This window comes from Crinia signifera, chromosome 3 (assembly GCF_055691185.1).
Source record: "Crinia signifera chromosome 3, ASM5569118v1, whole genome shotgun sequence".
Classification (NCBI taxonomy): Eukaryota; Metazoa; Chordata; class Amphibia; order Anura; family Myobatrachidae; genus Crinia; species Crinia signifera.
This window is the reverse complement of record NC_139219.1, coordinates 190,544,702-190,570,067: the sequence shown is the minus strand read 5'-3', so window position 1 is coordinate 190,570,067 and position 25,366 is coordinate 190,544,702. Positions and strand designations below refer to the sequence as shown.

General features: G+C 46.6%; 2 protein-coding genes across 5 annotated transcripts in view; one reads left to right on the top strand and one right to left on the bottom strand.

The window, feature by feature from the left end:
* Positions 1–3,303, top strand: part of DOP1A (DOP1 leucine zipper like protein A) — a 78,447-nt gene extending 75,144 nt beyond the window's left edge. For all 4 annotated transcript variants that reach the window (XM_083177134.1, XM_083177135.1, XM_083177133.1 and 1 more), the window contains 4 exons: positions 78–133; positions 267–431; positions 1,256–1,385; positions 2,831–3,303. In XM_083177134.1, coding sequence (XP_083033260.1) covers positions 78–133; positions 267–431; positions 1,256–1,385; positions 2,831–3,136 — 657 coding nt within the window. In that variant the 3' untranslated portion in view covers positions 3,137–3,303. The remainder of the gene's footprint in view (positions 1–77; positions 134–266; positions 432–1,255; positions 1,386–2,830) is intronic.
* Positions 3,304–18,609: 15,306 nt separating this feature from the next.
* Positions 18,610–25,366, bottom strand: part of PGM3 (phosphoglucomutase 3) — a 22,130-nt gene continuing 15,373 nt past the window's right edge. The window contains exons 11-13 of the mRNA XM_083177137.1: positions 25,116–25,238; positions 20,244–20,417; positions 18,610–18,902 (exon numbers count right to left, since the gene is read on the bottom strand). Of these exons, the coding sequence (XP_083033263.1) occupies positions 18,813–18,902; positions 20,244–20,417; positions 25,116–25,238 (387 nt within the window). The 3' untranslated portion in view covers positions 18,610–18,812. The remainder of the gene's footprint in view (positions 18,903–20,243; positions 20,418–25,115; positions 25,239–25,366) is intronic.

Below are 25,366 nucleotides of genomic sequence, written 5' to 3'. Positions count from 1 at the left end.
TTATTTGTGCATACAATTAGACATGAGTAACCCAATGCCTTGCTTAAGCAGTAATACTGTGTACATTATTTTATTAGGTACAAGTGTTTCTGCTAATGGAGCAGGAACTTACAGCAGATGAAGATATGACCAGGTATTTGTATTATACTTGAATGTCCAAGTAATAACTGCAGACAGTTGTACACCCCTGTTGTTGGTGTTGATGATCATGCTGTATGTAACCACATACTTTGCAGTAACAATATTGTTACTCCATCTTCCTGTAGGATTTCTGGCCCTTCCGTTGCTGGTCTGGAGACTACATACACCGGTGGAAATGGATTCTCCACATCCTATAACAGCCAGCGCTGGCTAAACTTCTACCTGTCTGCATGTAAATTCCTAGACTTGGCCCTGGCATTGCCTTCTGATAATCTGCCTCAGTTTCAGATGTAAGGTTCTTTTATTTCTATTACTCTGTATATGAGTAAACCATATACTTGGACCCAGTGTTTCATATGATTATTGCAAATTTAGTATAATGGAAAAACACACACTAATACTAGTAGCAATATCTGCGAAAGACTAGCCACATTAGACCACAACATGTCACTGCCGTCTGACAGCCTGCGCCAGCACAGGAGATCTGGCAATGGAGCAGGCTGGCTGATGGCTGCTCTATCTGTATGTGCTTCAAAAAGATGAGGAGAGATGGAACAGGTGGTGTAACAGATTGAGACCAATAGATCACCACGTGGAAAAAAATAATGCTATAATAAGAGGAACAGTCCTGTGTAATACTCTAATAGAACTGATACAGGACAAGTACACATCCTTATTCTGACAAAAAAATCTAGCAAATAACACACAGTGCACACCTCATCGCTGTTTTACTCTGGAGAAAAGGCTTTTAGGTGCAGCAGAGTTTATGTAGGCAAGTCTCTGCTTGCTTTGCCCTTCAGGACACTGACTTTTTTACCCATTTTTGTTTTCATTGTTGCTTGATCTCCATTAGGGATGCCAATTCTGGGGCATTTTTTCAATCCCAGGAATTGGTTTTGAAAAATGCTCAATCCCAGGATTGGCATTTATTGTAAATTGCTATATGCTTGTATTACAGTTTCAACTCGTAGTCTTTTGGCCACCTACTGTAGTGTACAACATTCAAAAATGAAAGTACAGGAGTGATGGTATTTATTTGTGTTAGTAAGAACTTTTCTCTCAAGTGCTTTAAATATTTTATTGTTTATAATAAAAAATGTTCCATTATTTTTAGGTACCGCTGGGCATTTATCCCAGAAGCCTCAGATGATTCAGGGTTAGAAGTTCGACGGCAAGGCACCCATCAGAGGGAATTTAAACCATATGTCGTTCGACTAGCAAAACTCTTAAGAAAAAGAGCAAAGGTACTTTTTTCTGTTAAGTGATTTTTTTGATTAGAAGGAAGTATTAGGCTAATGCATGTTGGGATCAGTATCAACTATGGACAGGGATACCTAGCAAATGAATATGCAATGTTAAAACCGCATTTAATACAGAGGGTAATGCATTACAATATTTGCTAATTGTTTTAGTCTTTTCAAGCCCACAAATAGTTACTGTAATGTCAAACATGGATTTATGCAGTGTTTTAGCTTAGTATAGATTTCTATTACTTTTACTGCTCAAATATTCTGCAGTGCTGTAAATATGAGAACATTCATTCATTTTCCTATATCTAAAGTATATATCTAAATCAGGGTTGCCTACCTGACCCTCTCCTCCTATCTATCGACCTAGGTCGGTATGGAAACCGAGTGCACACGTCCCCTCGCATAGCTTGCTGCACTTGGCACACTATTATATTCTTCCACCATGCTGTAGTGGATGGTAGAGTATGAAATACCCTCTGTCGACACGTTGGCTCCAATTTTTTTTTTTTTAAACACGTCAGTCTTTTCCATGTCGACATTTTTAATGTTAACCTTTTGACCATGATGACCTAGACATTGTAGATCTAATGACTAAATACCGTTCTGGGTGTCTAAAAACCCTGCCTTTATTTCCGAGGAGACAGCTGGGTACTTATGTATTATCTGGGCTCCCATGTTAAAGGCACCCCATTTTTTCATACCCCTACTATCCAACTACGCATGGAGTTGACTTTATATAGTGTGGCGAGCGCAGCGAGCCACCGCGCCCGAAGCGTGGTGAGCGCAGCGAGCCCCGCGAGGGGACGCGGTCTCATAAGAAAAACGGGAGTCCAGATATTACATAAGTACCGACAGCTGTTTAAAAGCTTAAGGGGGATATTCAATCACCTGCGAGCATCTCCCGTCGGGGGAGATGGCTGCCGGGCCCTATTCAATGCTGTCTTACTCGACAGCATTAAGCAGGGGATCTCGCAGAACAAGCCCGACTTCACAAGCAGTCGGGCTCGTTCTGCAGAGAACGGCCCGGGAATTGCCGAGCTCACGGCCGCAGCTTGACTATTCCCGGCCACGCCTCCCTTCTCGCCCCGCGGCAGGTGGGACATTGAATCCCGCCTGCTTGTTCTCAGTCGAGCTGACCGAGAACGGGACTGGGTCACGGCTGTCGAGCCAGCTCGACAGCCGTGACCCGCAAATTGAATACACCCCTAAATGTATGCAAACTTGCATAACATTAAATTCCTCAGAATGTGCCTTTTGTTTGTTTCAGCATTGTCCCCAGGCCCCGATATTTGTGGTCGGTTGGAATAATTAGCCAACAATGTTAATCATTAGCAGGAACAAATTGAAATTTATAATTTTGCTCTAATTATGTCATTAATTGGTAAAAACATTCAGGGAAAACATTACCTAATAACAGCGGTTTTATTAATTCATTCCAGAAAAATCCAGAAGATGACTGCTCAGGGAGAATATTGGACTGGGACCCGGGACATCTGCTGCTTACATTGTCCACCATCCGCAGCATGGAACAGCTGTTGCCTTTTTTCAATGTACTCAGTCAAGTCTTCAATAGCAAAGTCACAAGCAGATGTGTTGGAGACTCGGGTAGCCCAATACTATACCAAAACTCTTTTCCCAACAAGGATATGAAGTTGGAGAACCAGAAAATGTTCTCCAGCAAAGCACGGCAGAAAATAGAGGAGATGTTGGAGAGAGACTTTTTAGAAGGCGTACTGAAGAGCTGATCGGCTTCATGCTACCACTCACTCCTGGTTTTACTGACATACCTTGTTTTATATGGGCTTTTTTTTTTTTTTTGTATGTACTGTAACAAATCTGTTTCTGACTTAAGTTTTGAATATATAATTTAAATATTTTTATTTGTAAATAAAAGTGAAAATTCTGGACGTGACCTACAGTAATCTTGTTAATGTTCTGTTTTAACATCATGCTGCATAAATTGTCTTATGTTGTCGATTTCTCAGAAACAACAAAAAAATACAAATTTAACAATTTTTCTTTTTGGCGTAACCTTTCTTTATTTGTATATTCGGTCAGGTGTTGGTTCTAATGAGCTATTTTTCAGAAAAGGCATGTGCTACGTGTACAAGGAAAAGATTTATTCAATTTGAAAAAAAATCTTTCTTGACCATAAGTCTCCAAAATAAGAGGTTATACTCCAAACGTAGTATTTTTTCAGCAATCATAAAATTCTTATTTACTCATATACTGTACTGTATCTAATGGTGCATACACACTGTGAGATTTACTTTATATTAGACCACTATTAGATCTGTATCTGGATCTGGGTTAGTTACAAGTCTTACAAGAGTGTTCACATTCGATTTTAATATATATAGTACAGATCTGTATTATATAGTCTTGCCTGCCAAGACTATTTATCTATTCGATTTTCTATTCAATTTTGCTTCTACAAGCAAAATTGAATAGAAAAAATAGTGCATATCTCACAGTGTGTACCCTCATATCCAGACCCAGATCTAATAGTGGTCTAATAGAATGTAAATCTCACAGTGTGTATGCACCAAAAGCTATTCAGCAGTAGCAACTCAGTACTTAATTTGCTTTGAATCTGACTGACCTTAGTAAACCTTACAATCAGTACTGAATTCAGTTTGTTAGAACTTAGCTCTAATGTGCAGTTGTGATAAAGCAGGTGCTAATATTACAAAAGGGACACTATTTGCAAGAGATCTTTTGAAAAGCAATTGAAAAATGTTGCAGTCTGTAATAAATCTATGCCTGCTGATGAGGATTCTGCACTTGCTGCCTGTAGTTTCTCCAGTTCAGCCTGTAATTAGATTTAAAAAAAAGAGAGAGATAAATGCAAGGGTAATAAGGGGATTTTTGTCCTTACCTGGAAAATCCTTATTTCTGAATCCTTTGGTGGACACTGGGACAGTGGGAAGGGGGCGGAGCCATGGCGACAGGCACCAAGTAGCTAACACTTTAGTGGTGCAGCCCAGGCCCCTCCTTCCCCACACTCCATCCTAGGTCAGTTTAGACTACCACCGGACTTAGGAGCACAGGAAAGGAGAGAATGAAAGAAAGAAAAAGAGAGATCTTGTATTACCATGAACAAGAGCATTCCTTAAAACCAACCCATCAGCCGATCAGGGGCGTCTGGGCGGGCGCCCAGTGTCCACCAAAGGATTCAGAAATAAGGATTTTCCAGGTAAGGACAAAAATCCCCTTATTTCCTTCATGCCATTGGTGGCCACTGGGACAGTGGGACGTCCCACCGCTGTCCCCTCACGGGAGGGAACGCTCCTGAGCTGCAGAAAGAACGCCACGGCCGAACGCAGAGTCGACCTCGGTGAAAGTATCAAACCTGTAGTGGCGTATAAAAGTGTGCATGGAAGACCATGTGGCTGCGCGGCACAGCTGTTCTGCGGAAACTCCTGAAGCCGCAGCCCACGATGATCCTACCGAGCGAGTGGAATGGGCCGTGAGCCCTGCTGGCGCCGGCCTATTCGCCAGAAGGTATGCCTGCTGAACCGTAAGCCGCAACCACCTGGCAATGGACTGTTTAGATGCGGGCCAACCCCGCTTCTGATGATCATAAAGAACAAACAAAGCTTCTGTCCTTCTAATCTCCCTGGTCCTATCCACATAGATGCGAAGGGCCCGAACCACATCGAGAGCCCCTCCACTTCTTGAATCCTGGAAAGCAGGAACCACGATTTCTTGGTTTACGTGAAACCTGGAGACCACCTTTGGCAGGTAACCCAACCTGGTACGGAGGACTGCCCGATCTTGGTGGAAAACCAAAAACGGTGGCTTGCAAGATAGAGCGGACAAATCCGAGACCCGCCTAGCTGACGCAATTGCCAGAAGGAAACACACCTTCCATGAAAGCCAACGCAACTCCACTGACTCCAGAGGCTCAAACGGAGCCACCTGAAGAGCTCTCAGAACCAAAGGCAGATCCCACGGGACTACAGGACTCCGAAAGGGAGGAGTCACGTGCATGACCCCTTGGAGGAAAGTGCGAACCTCCGGTCTTGTCGCAATGCGCCTCTGAAACAGAACCGAGAGCGCCGAGACCTGAACCTTCAAAGTGGAATGTCGAAGGCCCAAATCCACTCCCGACTGTAAGAAGGCCAAAACCCTGGGCAACGAGAACCTCCTTGGATTCTTCTCGTGCTCTTCACACCAGCGAAAGAAAGAACTCCAGATTCTGTAGTAGACTTTTGCTGAGGACGGCTTCCTGGCCGCTATCATGGTTCTTATCACCGAATCTGAGAACCCCCTGTCTCTTAAGATCTCCCTCTCAAGAGCCAGGCCGTCAAATCGAGACGAGCTAGGTTGGGATGTTGACAGGGTCCCTGAGACAGAAGGTCTGGCCGGAGAGGTAACCGCCACTGAGGTTCCTCCGCCATGAGCCGGAGATCGGCGTACCAGGCCCTGCGTGGCCAGTTTGGGGCCACCAGGATTACCCTTACCCGTTCCCGCTTGAGTCTTCTTAGGAACCGAGGAAGAAGAGCCACTGGCGGGAAGGCGTACACCAGATCGAACGGCCAAGGTGCCGACAGAGCGTCGACCAGAAATGCGCCTGGATCCCGAGTCCTGGACCCGTAGCAAGGCAACTTGTGATTCCACCGGGATGCCAGGAGATCTATCTGAGGCCTCCCCCAACGGAGGGTTAGAGAGTGAAACACCTCTGGATGAAGAGACCACTCTCCGGAGTGGATCTCTTGGCGGCTCAGAAAGTCTGCTTCCCAGTTTTCGACGCCGGGAATGTACACTGCCGACAATGCCAAGAGGTGACGTTCTGCCCAACGAAGAATTGGCTGTACCTCCAGAAAAGCTGCTCTGCTCCGAGTTCCCCCCTGGTGATTGATGTATGCCACCGCCGTGGCGTTGTCTGTCTGTACCTTGACTGCACGAGAGCAAATCAGGGGGGCCGCCTGGAGAAAGGCTAAGTAGATTGCCCTGAGCTCTAGAATATTGATCGGCAACCCCGACTCCTGGTGGGACCAAACTCCCTGGTAGGATCGGTCCTCCACCACCGCTCCCCAGCCCCTGAGGCTGGCATCTGTCGTCAAGAGTACCCAGTCGGAGACTAGGAAGGGCCGTCCCATGGACAGGTGACGTGGCTTGAGCCACCAGAGCAACGATAGTCGAACCTCCTGAGAGAGTACTATCTCCTGCCTCTTCAGAGCCTGTGGTGAACGGTTCCAATACTTGAGGATCTGGTGTTGCAACGGACGAGAGTGAAATTGGGCAAATTCCACCATCTCGAAGCACGAGACCATCTTGCCCAAAATCTTCATACATAGATGAAGAGAGACTCTCCTGTGCTTGAGAAACCCTCGTAAGAGGGCCTGCAAAGCCAGCCGCTTCTTGTCTGGAAGATAGACCCTCTGGGCCTGGGAATCCAGACGCGCTCCCAGATGTATCATCTCCTGGGAGGGTTCCAGGCTGGACTTGCGCCAGTTCACTAGCCAACCGTGAGCCTGGAGCAGGTCCAGCGTAATGCCTAGCTGTTGTAGGAGTAGTTCTCTGGACTGTCCCAAAATCAGAAGGTCGTCCAGATAAGGCAGAATCCGCACTCCCTGGAGGTGAAGGAAGGCTGCCATAACTCCCATCACCTTCGTAAAGACTCTTGGTGCTGTAGAGATTCCGAAGGGTAGAGCCCGAAATTGGACATGAAGATCCTTGGTTGCAAACCGGAGGTACTTGCGGTGATCCGGATGTATCGGAACATGCAGGTATGCATCTCTGATGTCCAGAGATACCATGAAATCCCCCGGCTCCATTGCCTGTATAATGGACCGGAGGGACTCCATGCGAAACCGCGGAATGTTCAAGTAACAATTGAGATCCTTGAGATTCAGGATTGGTCGGAATGAACCATCCGGCTTCCCGATCAGGAATAAATTGGAGTAATAGCCGTGGCCCCTCTGCTGAGGAGGAACCACTTCTATCACCCGAGACTGGAGAAGAGTCTGAACGGAGGCGCTGAGAGCCTCCGCCTTCAGAGGACAGGCCGGGCGGCCCGTGATAAAGAATCGGGTCGGCGGACGCCTGTTGAAGGAGAGATAGTATCCTTCCGACACGATACTCAAAATCCAATTGTCCGATGTCGTCTCCCTCCATCTGTTGGCAAAATGGAGGAGGCGAGCCCCCACCGGCAGGGAGTCGACCTGAGGGGTCCCCGAGTCATTGGGAGGCCTTCTCCGGGGCCTTAGGAGGCTGACGTTTGCCAGACTGGGACTGTCTGCTCCTACCAAACGACTCCCTCCTGGGAGGACGGCTTCTCGTTGAAGATTGTCCCCTCGGCTTTCCCTGCGGCCGAAAGGAACGAAAGGACTGCTTCGGCTTAGAGGGTGCCGACGGGAGGAAGGCTGTCTTGGAAGTGGCTACCGTAGTCACAATTTTGTCCAGCTCCGGACCGAAAAGCATATCGCCCACAAAAGGAAGGGCCTCCAGGGCCTTTTTGGATTCTGCATCCGCATTCCAAGTGCGGAGCCACAAGGCTCTTCTGGCTGCAACCGAAGACGCCGAGATCCTAGAGGCTAACGTAGCCGTGTCCAGGGCCGCCTCGCCCAAATATGTGGAGGCTTCTCTGATATGGTCCACCAGAGAAAGCAGCTCCGACCTGCGTATGCCTGACGAAATGTTCTCCGTCAACATATCTGCCCATTTGCCTACCGCCCTAGCCACCCAGGCCGAGGCCAAAGCTGGCCTATTAAGCGTACCCGCATGAGTAAAGATAGATTTAAAGACATGTTCCATCTTTCTATCCGTGGGGTCCTTTAGAGCCGCCACAGTGGGAATAGGCAAGGTAGTAGCCTTTACCAGCCGGGCTATGTGGGAATCCACCTGAGGCGGGCGTTCCCATTTCGTGCGCCCGTCTGCCGGAAAGGGATAAGAAGAAACCATCCTTTTAGAAATTGTAAATTTCTTATTAGGAGCAGACCAGGCCTTTGCCAGATCTCCTTCCAGCTGCGTTGAAGATGGGAACACAGCCGGATCCTTCTTCTTGCGCTTAAACGAGGGTGCCTCCTCCGCAGGGGGTTGGTCTGGCTCCTGTATGTTTAAGCAAGAGCGGACCGCCTTCACCAGCGCATCTACCCTGGACTGGGTCATAACCTCGTCCTGGGAAGTAGCCTCCTCGTCAGGGTCGTCCGGGTCATCCAGGTCAACAGGGTCATCTGTGTCCGCCTGGTCGTCCTCTGAAGTATCCGTCCCCGTAGAGTCAGCTCTCTGGGTGCGGGTTCTGGGGTTCTTGCGCTTGCTAGCGGCACCCAGCAGGTTCTGTAGAGAGGAGGAAACCTGAACCAGTCCCTGCACTGAGGAAGAAAGGCCCTGTACCCAAACAGGCTCAGGCACCAGCAACTGAGGCTGGGACTGCGTGAGCGGGGCCGGTTGAGCTGGTGGAAGAGTCGCCTGTGAAGGCTGACTCAGCACTGGTGGGGGCTGAGGGTGTGAACGGGAAGCGGCTAGCTGTTCAGCAAGGTCCCTCATGGCCGTCGTCAGGGCCTGCGCCCAACCCGGTTCGCCGGAATGGGATGCCTGTAACGGGGCCGAATCCACAGAGTCCCCACCATTACAGCGTGTACACACACCCCCATGGTCTGTCGAGGTGGAAGAAAAATTCTCCTTGCACCTAACACACTTAAAGGCCCTCAGGGCAGGAGCGTCCCCTGACCGCGAGGGTCCTGTGGACTTTGAGCCTGACTTAGAAGTCATGGCTATGCTCTATTGCACTTCAATACAAGACAGAGTGAATAGAGAGATTTGCACAGAAAAAACCCCTATATAGAGAGGGGTGTGAAAACACAGCACTGAACACCTCAAGGGTGCAGTGTCAATGTAATACAACCTGACCCGTCTGAAGACTGGGGAAGGAAGGGTGCCACAGTGTCCACACAAAAGCTGCTGCTCCTCTGCACCGATGTGTGACCGAGTCAAGCCTCCATTTAGGACAGGACGCTGGCAGTCCCCGGCGGGAACTCATATAGAGGCTCCCTGCCGGGGATTGGGCGGGGAGGAGGTGAGGGACCTCCCCCCCCTCCTGGAACCTTGCCAGGGCTGAGAAAAATATGGCGGCCCCCACCGCTACAATAATAGCCCTGGTGGTCTAGTGGCCTCGGTTTCCCCTGTGAGGACCGAGTGTCACTGCCAGGAAACCGCCGGGAGCGCACCCACCCCCGGCGGCTACGTGCGCTGGGTTCCCTCCCTCCGGCGTCTCACCATCCAGACGCCGCTGCGAGACCGAGCGTCTCGCGGTCACCGTTGCGGGACAGAGTCAAGCTTCCATCGGGAAGCGTCTCTGTCTCGCGTCTCATTGCGGTCACCGTTGCGGGACAGAGTCAAGCTTCCATCGGGAAGCGTCTCTGTCTCGCGTCTCCCCCAGCCGCGATACCGCTGCGTGCTGTGGGGAGGGAGGGGGGGAAGTGCGGCTTACCTGCTCCGTGGCGCACGGTCCCTCTGTGCTGGGACCCAGCCTGCAGGTCCGTGGCAGTTCACGACGAGCTGGCTCCGGAGCAGGTGAGCAGCCTGGGTGGTCCACCCGGCTTGCTCACCGCAAGTGTAAAAAAAAAAAAAAAAACTTTTTTAAAAAACGCTGCAGAAAACTGCAGCAGCTACTAAAAAACGTGCCTGTGCTCCTAGGCACCAAGAAAAAACTGACCTAGGATGGAGTGTGGGGAAGGAGGGGCCTGGGCTGCACCACTAAAGTGTTAGCTACTTGGTGCCTGTCGCCATGGCTCCGCCCCCTTCCCACTGTCCCAGTGGCCACCAATGGCATGAAGGAAATAAATGCCCAGCCTATCAGCTCATAACTGTCATGTTATAGACAGTGACATTTAGGAGCTGGTTGGCTGGAAGTTTATCACCCTTGCGTTTCTTGCTTTCACTATCCATAAGGGATACTAAATATTCACTTAATAAAATGTGGTCCAAAGGAGCCTGTACACATAAAACTTCAAACAGGGTGTGCTGGGTCCTCCCCTCTATACCCCCTCTAACAGCCCAGAAAAATGTGCCCTCAGGAGAGGATGCACACTCTGGAGCTCCAGAGGATTTTCTTCATTTTGTTTAAACTTTTGTTTCTTGGTTATGCTGTTTTGACATGCTCCCATGTTGCAGGCATGCTGCATGGATACCAACTTCTTCAGGTGCTGCTCCGATCCCCGCTGCCAGAACCCCTTTACAGAAGGGTTAGTGTACCACTTGGCATGGCGCCATTGTGCACAAGCCCGCAGCATGCCCCTAATTTGTCCGAAGACGTCAGACATACCCTCTCTGGGGGATCCCATAACACCCCCCCGGTGTACACTGGCAGCGGTTAGGTAAATAAGGCTTTGTGGCACATATTTACCAGATATATCATATTCTCAGTAGCTCTGGCGCCATTTCAGGGGGCAGAGCTACCTCAGAGCGGGAACAGCGGCGCCTCAGCACCATTTTCCAGCAGAGGAACAGCGTGCAGCTTGTTCTGGCTCATCCGAGGCACTCCAGTAACAGGTTTCAGTGGTACGGGGGTGTTTAACTGGGGGAGAGTCACTGAGGAGCTCTTTTACAGCTTTGTATCACAATTATAGCGCACCTACATTTACTGATCGCGACATTACATTCCTGCTGGATCTGTTTGGCAGGTGTGCTGGTTCCCTCTCCTCTGGGTTCTTTACACAGCTTGGGCAGGCTTGCTTTTATTCCTTATGTGTGTAAGTGGGTGACTGTCTCCTATCATCATGGTGAGAAAGTGCACTGTGTTTTCCAGGTTTTCACCCTCCCCACTGACACCCTCATATGTGATCAGTGCAGCCAGCTATCACAACATAGTGAAGCATCTGGGGGTGATATTGCAGAACCACAATGGCTGAGTTGAATGAAGGCTATGAGGACACAAATCTCTCAGCAGATAGCTGCTACACAACACCAGACTCAACTGTTACAGGTATCTGTGGAAGGTCTGCAGAAAAGACCGACTGGTGGCTTCATCCTCAGGTTTAGATGCACCACGTAAGCACAAGCTCTGACTCCAGTGAGGAGGAAGGCGAGGATTTGGGGCCTGTTTTGGAAGATGTATATCCAACACAGAGCCTGGGGCTTCTTATTGTTGCCATTAGGGATGTGTTGCATGTTCCTATTGAGGATACAGAAACACAGCAGTACTTTTTCTTTACACAGTCAAGGGCTAGTGTCCCCTTTCCTGATTCAAAGGATTTGGATGCCTTTTAGGAAGGCCTGGGTTTCCCCAGGTAAAAAATTCCTGATCCCCAAATATCTAGTGTCCTTTTATTTCAAAGGGCAGAGGGATTTGGGAACAACAGCCGGCAGTAGATGCCTCAGTTTCTCATCTGTCTCAAAAATACTGTTTTGCCGGTTCCTGGGGCTACTGCCTTGAAGGATCCAGTTGATAGGAACATTAAATGTTGGCATGTTAAAATCTATTTATCCTGCGGCAGGAGTTTCCCAGAGGCCTGTTAGCGCAGACACACGCCATTCATTCATAGGAGGGTCTGTCTGGTTGCAATGACAATGTTGGTTAAGCACATTCAAGACACAAAAATGTGTGCTCTGTGATATCATTAAAGAGGTTTGAGTCATTAACGCTAGAAACTCTACTATGGCGATTTCGGCATGCAGGTCCTTGTGGCTGTGAACTTGGATTGCTAACGCGGAATCTAAATAGAGTGTTGAGGCTCTTCCCTTTATAGGGGAATGGTTGTTTAGAGGGGAATTTGATGCTTGGATTTCCAAGGCCATGGCTGGAAAGTCTACTTTCCTCCCTTCTGAAGCTCCACCTGTTAGACGTTCCTTTCTGAATCCTCCCCTGCAGTGTTTTTATGGGGACTTTTTTCTGGGGTATGTTCAGGGGCGCCTCTAATGCCGCTAGGGTCAATAGGGAAAAGTTGCCTAAGCCTTCCGCAGTTAGCTCCCAGGAGCAGAGCACCGGCTCTGCCTGCTCCAAGTCTTCGGCCTGACACCATACTTCCAAACCTTGGCAACATGGAGGGGGGGGGGGTGTGGTTACAGTTCTTCAGCCCCATCTGGATATCCTGGTATTCCTGCCAGGATACCCGGGTGACAAATGTTCTCTTTCAGGGGTTCAAGCTGGAATTTTGTACTTGCCTGCCTCAACGGTTTTTCAGATCAGGTCTGCCGTCCTCCCAGGACGCTAGGGATGCGCTGCTAGTGGCATTAGATGTTGGTTTGATCCAAGGTCATTGTCCCGGTCCCTTCTCAGCAGAGAGGATAGGGTTACTACTCAAACCTGTTTGTTGTACCGAAACCAGATGGTTCGGTGAGACCTATTTTAAATCTAAAATCATTGAATCCATACCTGATGGTGTTCACGTTCCAAATAAAATCCTTGAGAGCAGTGATCTCCGGCCTGGAATTGCAGTAGTTCTTGGTCTCTTTAGATATAAAGGATGCGTACCTCTACATTCCAATTTGGCCACTCCATCAGGCATACCTCAGGTTTGCTCTCTTAGAGGATCATTATCAGTTCCAGGCTCTGCCTTTCAGACGGTCCATGACACCGAGGGTATTCGGCAGAAATTATGTTGCTGCTGCTTATGCAGGGGACAAACATTATCCCGTACTTGGACAACCTTCTTATAAAAGGCAGGGTCCAGGGAACAGCTTTCAATCTGCATTTGTCAGACCACCAAACTGTTGTCCCAGCACAGATGGATTTTGAATAACCAGAAATCTCATCTGGTACGTACCCAGAGACTCCTTTTTCTGGGAATGATTCTGGACACTGTGGCCAGAGTTTTCCTTCTGCCAGACAAGAAAAAGGTGCTCCAGGACATGGTCAGGGAAGTTCCGAGACTGGACCAGGTCTCAGTACATCTTTGTATTCGCCTCCTAGGGAAAATGGTGGCATTGTACCAGGCCATCCAACATGGATGATTCCACGCCAGGAGTTGGATCTCCTAGACAATTGGTCAGGTTCATATCTGCACATGCATCGGATGATTTGGCTCTCCCCTCACGCCAGGATTTCACCAGTGTGAGGGCTTCAGTCATCCCATTTGTTGGTGGGATGGTGGTTCAGAATCCAGGATTGGATCCTTCTCATGACAGATGCAAGCCTGAGAGGTTGGGGAGCTGTAACCCAAGGGGTGCAGTTTCAGGGCAGGTGGTCAAGCCACGAAAGTCCCTCCTCCCAATAAACATCTTGGAACTCTGGGCGATTTAATAGGCTCTGCTTCAGGCCTCACCTCTGCTCCTGTATCAGGTGGTTCAGGTCTAGTCTGCCATAGTGTACATAAATCGTCAGGGAGGAACAAGAAGCAGGACCTGCATGAGGGAGTTCTCCTCTGGGCTGAAAAATGTGTAAAAAGGCGATATCGGCCATTTTCATTCCGGGCATGGAAAACTGGGAGGCAGATTTCTTCAGTCGCTACGACCTGTACCCAGGGGAGTGGAGTCTCCATCCACAAGTATTTCAACTGATCATGGACCAGTGGGGCTGTTCTGGCCATAGTTCTGATGGCATTCTGACTCAACAAGAAACTTTGGTTGTTTTGTGCCAGGACCAGAGACACTCAGGCGGCAGCCGCAGAGGCCCGGACAATGCCCTGATCATATCAGCTGGTGTATCTGTTCCCTATGATTCGGTTGCTGTCACAGGTGTTCAGAAGGGAGAGGGTGCAAGCAATTCTGATTGCTCCGGATTGGCCTCGAAGAGCACGGTATGCCAAACTTCTAGCCATGTCGATGGATGACCCTTTGCCTCTTCCGCACAGAATGGATCACCTTCAGCAGGGGCCCTTCGTTTATCCGGACTTACAACAGCTTTGTTTGTTGGCTTGGAGGTTGAATGGCTGACTTTAGCCAGGAAGGGTATTCCGGGCAACCACCATCATCTTATCGGGAAGAGATATGTGTTGTGGTGTGAGGAGAGACTATTCTCTGACCGTTTTCTGTCTGGGTCATTTCCTGTGGTTTTTACAGGCTGGCATGGATATGGGTCTACGTTTAGGCTCAATTAAGGTGCAGATATTGGGAAGGTGGTGCTGCATCTGTCTTACCATGTTCCCGCGCGCTCTGGAAGCTTTGGGCCATCCCCATCGTATTAAGTAAATCCCCAGTATCGCTTATGGATGATAGAGAAAATTGGATTTTTCCTTTTCTCGGAGTCCATAAGACATATTGTGTGTCTACCTCAGTGATTCGCTGTCCTGCAAGTGGTGTTACAGTTTTACAATGTTTTTTTGTTTTCGGTTATGAATGGTGTGTTGGTTCATTTGTCTCACCACTTGTATCTTAGTTTCCGCCTCTCAACTAGGTCTACCTCCTTCAGGCACAGCTTTACCGAGACTGGGCTGTGAGATGGAGCATAGAGGGGAGGAGTCAGCACACCCTGTTTGAAGTTTTAGGTGCACAGGCTCCTTTGGACCCCATCTATACCCCATTGTATTAAGTGAATCCCCAGTATCCCTTATGGACTCAGAGAAAAGGATTTTTCCATACGGTATTTAAAATCCTATTTTTTAAGGTTTAATACATCTGCCCCACAGTCCAGCATTGCCGCGGTATAAAGGCTTTATTTCCAAAGCACAGCATGGATTTAGTATATGGTGCAGTTTCTTCAGAGCCTGGTTTAAAAGTTTTTTAAAAATCTATTTTGTGAAATTTGGGAATAATCAAGGGTTTTTGTTTGGGGCTGGGGTAGTTAATAATAGATGATAAAACGGAAATAAGGATGAATCAGCTCAAAAGCCCTTTAAAAAGCACCATACAACAACCACCTCCCCAATGCATGAAGTTCAGTCTGACTAGGTCATCAGTGACAAAGAGACCAAATGAACTATATTGGCTATGCAACTAGTCGGTTTGTATGTATGGGGCTTAAAGGAGATTCACTATTTTGGAACATTTAAAATGGGAAAAGATCTACATGCCATTTCAATAATGCAATAATTTGAGGCTTTTTTCCTATTTAAATTTATAATGGGAAGCATTATTTATTTAGTTATTTCACTAGCATGGTTTATTCAGTTTTTTTGTTAGTTTTTACAGTACCTTTTGACTTCACATAGCAGGCAGTGAAGCCAGACAAGACGAAGGGACCCATTGTAGCAAGTATTATTATTATTATTATAATTTTATTTATAAGGCGCCACAAGTGTTTCGCAGCGCCGTACAAAGGAACAACACAGGGAAACAAAACTTGGCATAACATTGAATAAATAACAAAAATACAGTACAAATAAAGAGCGCCACAGATCAATACACATTACAGCTTGGATATAAGTAGTGAGGACTCAATCAACATACAACTAGAGGCTTGAGGCCAATGATGGAGAGGAGTATGCAGACGAAGATGGTCACTGAGTGTTGGAGTAAAGGAGAGCTGTGAGTGACATGTGAAGAGAAGTGGGCTTTGACAACAGGAGGGAAGAGGGCCCTACTCGGAGGAGCTTACAATCTAGTAGGAAGGGGAGACAGACAGATTACAAGAGGTGCAAGCGAGGGGGTGGTGGTTAGATAGCAGGATGTAAACAGGAAACAGGCAAGGGGTCGGAGAACCAGCTGGTTTATGCAGTGGAAGGGTACGCTTTGATGAATAGGTGAGTTTTCAGTGCCCGTTTGAAGCTTTGCAAGGTCGGGGAGAGTCTAATGGAGCGAGGGAGTGCGTTCCACTGAAGGGGTGCAGCACGGGCAAAGTCCTGTACTCTAGCATGGGAAGCAGTGATCAGGGTGGAGGAGAGACGACAGTCGTCAGCTGACCGTAGAGGGCGGGAGGGTGTATGAATGGAGATGAGGTTAGAGATATATGGAGCAATGGAATTAGAGATGGCCCTGTATGTGAGTGTGAGGTGTTTGAAGAGGATTCTGTAGGGGAATGGAAGCCAGTGCAGATTTTGTTGAAGGGGAGTAGCAGAATTAGAGCGGCGGGAGAGGAAGATAAGCCTGGCTGCAGCATTGAGGACAGATTGGAGAGGAGCTAGTTGGGATTGAGCAAGGCCGGTGAGAAGAGCATTACAGTAGTCAAGCCGTGAGATGACCAATGAGTGGATGATCAGCTTAGTTGCACTCTGTGAGAGAAAGGGCCTGATGCGAGCAATGTTGCGTAACTGGAGTACTCTTAGTATGACAGGTAAGGCTTATTGGTTGTCCATGGAGTATTGGTCAGGAGATCAAACAAGTGGAACAAGACTAATACCACAGCTGGAGATGAAGGAAACCCTACCATTCAGTTGCACTATGCATCGCTCCACCTTAACTGAACTGACCCCTTCATGCACATGCTGCAGGCAAGTCCCACTCATCCTTCACACTAAAGATTTTAAAAGTCATGGGCTAGGCCAGGTATCCATTCATGATCGCAGATATCTCCAAACTCAATCCTCAATGTACAAAAACTGTGCATGTTTTAGAGGTACTCATGTGTGAGCACAGACTGTTATTTCAAAATAACAGAGGCACTAATTAAGTCATCTGTGTTCAAGAAATGTCTATCCTTAAATCCTACACTGTAAATGTGCCTGGAGGATGTGGTTGGGAACCCCTGCATTATAGTGTTTATGTAATCAGTTTAAATAGGGTAATGTGGAACCTTGATGTACAGTATAAACACAGGTTGTTTTTTGCTCTCTTTCAAACGAAAACCCCCAAAACTGACAAAGTAAAGTTTTTTTGGTTTAAAAAGTAATATTTTGTATGTATTAAAACATATCTATATATATATGTGTGTGTGTGTGTGTACCCGCTAGTAGCGAGATGATACAATTCCTCTTGTATTAAGTTAATTGTCTCCTATAAAGGCTAACCTCTCACTAATTTACTATACTTACAATGTGGAGGTAATAATGAGTAACAAGAGCACTCGTAAGACTATAATTTGAGGGTTTAACTTTTAAATCCTATAGAGCGCCACCATCTTCAGTACAGTATATAATAGACTACCAAACAGAACACAGACTGTAGGTCAGGTACGTAAATTAATCTTGTACAAGTTTCTTACCTCTGGTTCAGGATCAATACAGTACCACTGCTTTCTTTATAGTGTACAGCTGTACAGTACCACTCAATGCTTGGTGTATTTATTACCATAGGATACATCCTTTTTTGTATACTACATAACCACAGAATGGCAAAATGATTCTCCACCATCTCTCATATAGACGAAGAAACATTAAAGCCCCGTACACATGGGGCGATTCTAACCTATAAATCGACGGGGATATGGTCACTAAGCGACCATATCCTAGTGTGTACAGGATGGCCTAGTGTGTACAGGATGGCTGTCAACGGGAGTGCGCTCCCACGACCAGCCCTGAGTACTGGTTGGAGAAGCATAATCCTGTGACTAGCAGCTCCCCCAGCAGAGAGTCTCCATTTTATCAGCGACCATCTCTGGTGTCTGATCAAAAAGGGACACTGAGCAATATATTGCTCTGTGTGTACGGAGCTTGAGGGCTAGATGTAATAGTTGCCAGTGGTACAGGATTTAATTAAAGTCTGCCCGTTTTTTTAAAGCAGCAATTATTTACAAAGCAAACAAGGTTAACCTCTAACCCTCCTCACTGGTACATAACCCTGTAGTATGTCAATATTTTGTATGAACATTCTACAGATGCCAACAGGTTCAATGTCAGTCCAACAATTTTGACATAACAGTCTACATTATGGTATCACTGTAAAAGTCAGAATTATGACTACATTCCATACAAGTGTTCTCAATGCAGTATTTGAATATACTCTTATGGTGCCAAGTAGTTTGTATACAGTCTATGGCAGTATTCAATGCCGGGGGCGAGCTGTGACAGCGAGCAGGTTCAGTGTTCAACTGACCCCCCCCCCTCGACATATGCAGATTCCCCCTCGCTCAGTTTTTTGGGCAAGGGGGAATCGGCATATGCGGCTGCTAAAACAGTGAGACTCGTGGCTAAATGCAGCGGGCTCCCTGAATTAGCCACTAGGCTCGCCATTTGGGGGAATACTCGCTGTCCTCAGACAGAGAGGACTCGCCCGGAACGTAGAATAGGGTGAGTGGTCGGCGCTGAGGTTAAACAGCGAGGATCGCTTGTTTTCATCGATCCGCGCTGTTTTAACCCCCTTGCTGGCTGCATTGATACGGTCGTATGTAGTTCTCTCGCTCTCAGAATGTCCCAAAATCTACTGGTCAGTTGCAATCAATATGTGGACATCCCTTTAGTAGGCTAATCTGCAATTATAAGAATGAACAATGTACAAAAAATGAAAAACACAAGAGTCCAAGTAAATTACAAAGTAGTGTATTACAGGTTAAATTGACTTTATAACTGTATAAGCTTTAGAGGGCACTGTAAGAAAAAAATATTACTACATATACTGTATCAGACAGTCTGCCACCATAATTTTAAACCTTTTAAACCCCAGTTCCAGAAATGTCCAGGTAAAAAGAGCTTTCATACAAGCATTCAGAGTAACCATTGGCACGTTTCATCTTAGTGGCTTTGGTTGATCGCCAACTCCTCCAGCAAGGTGAAAGACAGCCAAGCATACCTCATGTGCCAAGGCATCTGCGTTTTCCTGTCAAAGTGGAAAAATGTAAATACATGTATACTGGCCGTGTGAATTAAACATAAAGAGAAAGGCTATATACAGCGAGGCACTAATATCCACAAAAATGACATAATATTAAAATGAATTATTGGAGTGGGTCATTCTCTTAAATGATGAGCCAGTTTATGTAAAATTGTACTTTTATAGCGAAATAGAAAAAGAAAGATATCCACCTGACCAGCAGGGTGAAAGGAGGCAGGGCTAGTGTTAGCATGCCTCTAATCCTGCCCATAAACAGATGAATCACAGACAGGACCTTTCCCCTAAACTAGGTTTTTGGTATAAAAAAAAAAAAGGAGTTTAAAATAAGAAATGTACTGTATGTCTGTTCTTAATCTATAAAATGAGCAGGCTTGAGAAACTATTACGTGCTGGCCCCAGGAAGTGAATCACATTAATAAAATACTGAGTGGGTGGGGCCAATGCATTACATTCCCATTGCAAACGTGAATTTATTTGAAGTCACAAAATGTTCTTTAGTACATGTAGAACTGATGCGATGTGAGCCTGGCAAAACCCCAAAGACTAATGCAATATAGTTAAATATTTAAAACGGAAACGGTCATTCACTTTTAAATACAGTAGAGGTTGAGTATTCCTTATCCAAAATGCTTGGGACCTGAAGAATTTTGGATAGCAGATTATTCCATATTTTGGAATATTTTTATATTTGAATGAGGTATATGTTGTATAAGCACAACACACACATGAAATACACACAAATATTTTATTTGTGCATGAAACAAAGTTTGTGTACTATCTCAGAAAATGAATTTGAATGCCAAGCAATGTCCTTTCACATATTTAGTGTCAGTTACATGTCATTTCCCCAGTGGTGCCAGATACAGATGTCCCCAGTAGGTTTTAGCAAAAAAATAAAAAATTAAAGTACATTTTCGAGACTATTGTTTCCAGAATAATTTAAATAACTGATATTTGGATAAGGGATACTCAACCCGTATATATATGTCAGTTGTCCTGTTATTAATAAAGGAAAACATTTACTTGACATTTTATTTCAATCTGTGATATTGATCTAGACCAGTGGTAGCCAACCCTAGCCCTCGAGAACTACCAACAGTTTACATTTTCCAGACAACCTAGCTGCTGCACAGCTGCACTCATTAATCACTGACACATTTTAAAAGATCCACAGGTGGAGCTAATTAGCTCACTTGTGATTCTGTGAGGAGACCTGCAAAACATGCACCGTTGGTAGCTCTCGAGGACTAGGGTTGGCTACCCCAGATCTAGACCTATGATGTGTACAGATGACCTGTGACAGAGGTTTATGGTACAACATATCACCTGGGTGTCCGCCTCAGCATAGACACGAACTACATCCTCTGTGCCTGAAGGACGAACAAATGCTCTGGACATACTGTAGGTCTTGACAAGATCATCAATTTTCTCCTGCAGCCCCGGCGGCTTTACCGTGCGCCTCTCTGCATCGGTTGTTTCAATTACTTTTCTGTCTGCAACCTATGCAAAAGAGAATTTCAGGAAGCTGCATATGTAAGACAGAAAAGTCAGACACAAAGCAAACAGGATAGACATTTGTATTTTTTTTTAAACAAATTCTTAATTTAAAACTACCCCAGCCTCATTCACATAAATGTATGTACCGTATATGCCGGCGTATAAGACGACCCCCCAACATTTCCACTCAAAATACAGAGTTTGTTATATACTCGCTGTAAAAGACTACCCCCTCTTCCGCACACCTTCCACAGACTGCTGCTATTGACATGGAGTCAGGGAGACAGGGAGGGCAGACAGGGAGCAGGGACCAGTATTATAGTACCGTACCATATATTAACCCCTTGAGTGGTGGTTTTTGCTGGGGCAGGACAAACCTATCAGGGCAGGTTTGTCCTGCCCCAGCAAAACCCACCACATAAAGTTTTAAGACCCCCTCATGCCGCTGTCCTCCCCCCCCCCCCCCCAGGCATAAAATATATTGTAGGGTAGCTCTCCTCAGCCCCCCCACCCCCCTTCTTATGCACACGGTACCTTGAAATAAGAGTATCCAGGTATGCCAGCGCTGCTCCCTCCGTTCTGCCTAACCGCCGATCACGTTGAGCATTGAAGTCGGCGGCAGGCTCGGGTATTTTCGGCGCGGCTCGGGGGGACTCGGGAGCGCTCAGGCACACAAGTCCTCCCGAGCCGCGCCGAAAACACCCGAGCCTGCCGCCGACTTCAATGCTCAACGTGACCGGCGGTTAGGCAGAACGGAAGGAGCAGCGCTGGCATACCTGGATACTATTATTTTAAGGTACCGTATGCATAAGAGGGGGGTGGGAGAGCTACCCTGTAATAATTGTATGACGCACCAGGAAAATAATAATACCAGTATGTCACGCCGTGCACCCGGCGTATAAGACGACCCCCCACTTGGAGGCATTTTTTTCTGGGGTAAAAAGTCGTCTTATACGCCGGAAAATACGGTACATATTTCCACCCAAAAGACAGGCAACCTGCCTGACAGCTTAGCAGCAGCAGCCCACAATGCTGTCTTAGAAGTTTGGTTTTAGTCATCAATGAGATGGCCTGTGCTAAATGATACAATAATTTGACTATTATATCCATTTCCTAACCATGATGATTTCCACGTTGAGCGATATTCTCAATACACCTTATCCATATAATTTTATATCAGATGGATTCCAAATGGCAGCACAAATCTGTATTCTCAATGGCAATTTCAGTAGCTCCTTGTGCTTTGATAATCCACTGATGTCCGGGATGTTACACTCCAAATTAATCAGTTAAGTAGAATTCTAACAGGAGGGGCTTACTAGTGCAATATATTACCCAGATATTCTGCTACCCTGCAGTAAGCCACCCCAGAACCCATCTGGCTCGAGAGAATAGCAGCAAAGCCACCTCATTCAATCGCTCACGGACGCTTAAGCGTCCCTGGCTATTATTTTATCAGCGTAGGCTGCCGCCGTTAAACTACACAAATAACTACCGTACTGTTGTCGGCGTCCCTGGCAAGCCTACTCAGCGCCACTCTCACACCGTCGGCGCCAGCATGATCCCCTCTCTTTGGCGGAGAGGGGATCATGCTGGCGCCGGGGGGGGGGGGGGAAGAGGCTCTCCACCTTTTTGACACACAGGAGCGTCAATGAGACGCTCCTGCGTCTGAGTGGCTATGACGGCCTGGTACAGCAACTCTGCCTACAGGGATAGGGGTTCTGTAGCACCTTTTCAAATCCCCACTATCCACGGCAGCCCGAAGCATGGCAAGCACACGCGTTCAGCATCCTCATATACCTGTGAAGTTATGCGCGTCCGCTCGCCACGATTCGGTCTCGGTGGCTCGCTGCGCTGGCCACACTTTATCAAATCAACTCCACGCCGACGTGGATAGTGGGGGTATGAAAAGGTTGTAGGACGCGTACCGCCGCCCCTTGCGTGCTCGCTGCGTTCGTCGCGCTTCGGGTTGGCATGGATAGTGGAATTAACAAGGTCGACAGCTGTTACGTCGACTAGTGTCATTGTGAACAGGTTTTAGAGTGTTTTGCACAGTGCACCCCTATGTACCTCTACACCCTAGTAAATCTAGACGCTTTAGCGTCTAAATCCAGATACCCCCCTTCTTAGAGGCTTGCAGGGAGTATGGATTCAGACGCTTTAGCGTCTACATGGGGGACACCCCCTTTGATAGCGGTGTGCCGGGGTGTGTACTTTAGAAGCCCCGGCACGTCAGCGGTGTGCCGACTTTACATGCCCCCATTGTCAGCGGTGCGCAGGACTGCCTATTTCACTGTGGAACTACAAGTTCCACAGTGACCTGTCAGCGCCTGGGCAGCGCACTGCTGCTGCTGCCGCCGCCCGGCGCTACGCTGATAACGTAGCTTACATATGGAAAGCAGCCACGCTGGGAACAGCTAGAGCGGCACGCACACAGTTAAACAGAGGGTCTGGCAAGCTGCCAAGTTTCTGAGACAGACTGTGCGCGCGGCGGCGCCGTGAAACTACACAAGTATCGTTTCTTTTTTACTATGTTTTTATTTATTTATTTTTTGTACTTTAGTCTTTTATTTCGTATTTGAATTTTTTTATTTTTACCCATGTTCATTTATTTAAAATCAACAAACTAAATTTTTTGGGCACCTGTTTTATTTAGTCTTATATGGACTTTTTTACTAAGCCATAATTAAGGCTATGTTATGGCACAAATTTCCCTTCAAATGGTAGGTGACCATTTCCAGGATAGATGACCACATCCGGTTACCTAAACAAGGTTTTCCTATAAAAATAAAGAATTTGCAAACTTCATTATTCTGAAAAATTGTGTTTAATGCACAAAATGTGCTGATCCCCATGGAGCACCTTCAAAGCCGCCTGTCCGCTGTCCCTTTTCATCTAGCCACGTCCATTATCAGGAGAACAGCTGACGCTCACAACTGAGACTTCCGGAAATAAATGGCTGCCTGGAAAAAACACAACATACCTGCGGGACTGCATACCCGACTGAACTACGTGGCTCTCACACCTCTGGGAAGATACAGGAGCCTCCTTACTCATCTTCGTTAGAGGTAGGGACAGGCTAGTGTGGCTTTCATATACATAAGGACTTTCACATTCCCAAAGGAAGCTGTAACTATTCACTCTTTTTACAGGTGCCAATATAATTTTTATTCTGTTTTACATTTATTCATATTTGTTTTGTTTTATACATAGACATTTCTATTTTAATTTATAAACACAAATACATTTTTACAAGTATTTGTATATATCTATTTTTGGTTCATTTTTTACATATCCTCTTGTTTTGCTAGAACGTTTCATCCCCAAATTTTACTTCCTTCATTCACGATTACACCCACACTCAGAGTCAGCATCACCTAATCTGCAAGTGCTCATATTTATTCTTATAATCTTGCCTAAATTTAATGATCTACTCACATACACGGAGCGCAGTACTTTATTATTATTAATCAGGCAAAAGGACAAATGGAGGGACTGGAGATAGCACAGAACTCCTCAGTCTTGCTCGGAAATAACACTGCTACACCAGCTGTCTATACCCACACATGAGCTGCTGACACACTGGTTTGTGTACGGTTGCACTGCACCTCCTTTAGGGCCAGATGTATCAAGCTTAAAAAAGTGATAAAGTAGAGCGTGAAAAACAACCAGCTCCTACCTGTTATTCTTAAAACCCAGCCTGTAACATGGTAGTTAGGAGCTGATTGGTTGGCTGTTTATCACTCTAATTTTATCCCTTTTTGAAGATTCATACACCTAGCCCTTAGGGTTTAACCGAAGCGGGATGCAGCCATGTGTGTGACACTGACAATTCAGAACTTGTAAAAGGGGGGGGGAGCATAAAACCTCAGGATTAATGAGAAGACAGACAATTGTGAAGAAATAGTATTTAATTACAACCCCTTCGACCCACCCCCCCCCCCCTTTCCCCGGGCGGACAGTTTTCTATAAGTTCCACCATCCAGCGATTTGGCAGGAGCATGCATCAGCGTTTACCGATCATTGTCCAGCCAGCCATACATACTGGACAGCTTCTGAGCAGTAAAACTGAGCTGCTTTCAACTCAAAAATCTCCCAGTGTGTATGGGCCATTAACCCTTTCAGGACCAACGCCTAGTCAGGCTCAACAAGCCCTAAAGCAGCCCATACACGCTGCTTTGAGAGCTGACCCGATGTGTGCTTTGAGGTGCGCGCTCCCGCGCACCTCATCGCACAGTACAAAAAGTATGTGCTTGCACATACGTTTTGTACCTAGTTCTCATCAAATCGCATCGCATTGCATGCACAACGTGTGCACATGCAATGCAATGCGATTTGATCCGTGCTAGTACAGCACAGAAAGCACGCCCATAAAGCAGCGTGTATGGGCTGCTTAAGGCTAGTAGCAGATCCAATAGTGAGTCACTTTAAAATAAGAACATTAACATGGTTTACCATTCAATGTAGACCATTTTTGAATAAAAAGGATTAATCCTCCCTTACATTGTATTGTGTAGGAACAATAATCAATATATACTGTACTGCATTACACCATTTGCACTACTCAGTAAATAAGGGCCAAGTATGTATAACAGATGCGGCTCACTGGTCACAAACACAAGCCTGATGATCATTTCAATCCCTTTTGTTCTAATGTTGGTCTTATTCGATCAGCCTTGTCGGTGTGACTTATGTACTAACCGTTACTTTCATCTGGCGATTTGGAAGGTCAGTGTAAATGGCATCCCACTTCTTCACAGTCATATCCTTGAGGGAGAGGATTGCTTCAATGACTAACAGATCAGAAATGGCATCTCCAACAGTCTGGAAAGACAATATAACATCACCCTATAAACAAACCGTACAGTATGGAAACAAATGCACAGCTGGAAGGCACTTTTTAAAGTGAAAGCAAAGCGGAGTTTTGTGGGCATTGGTAATCTTGTTTAATG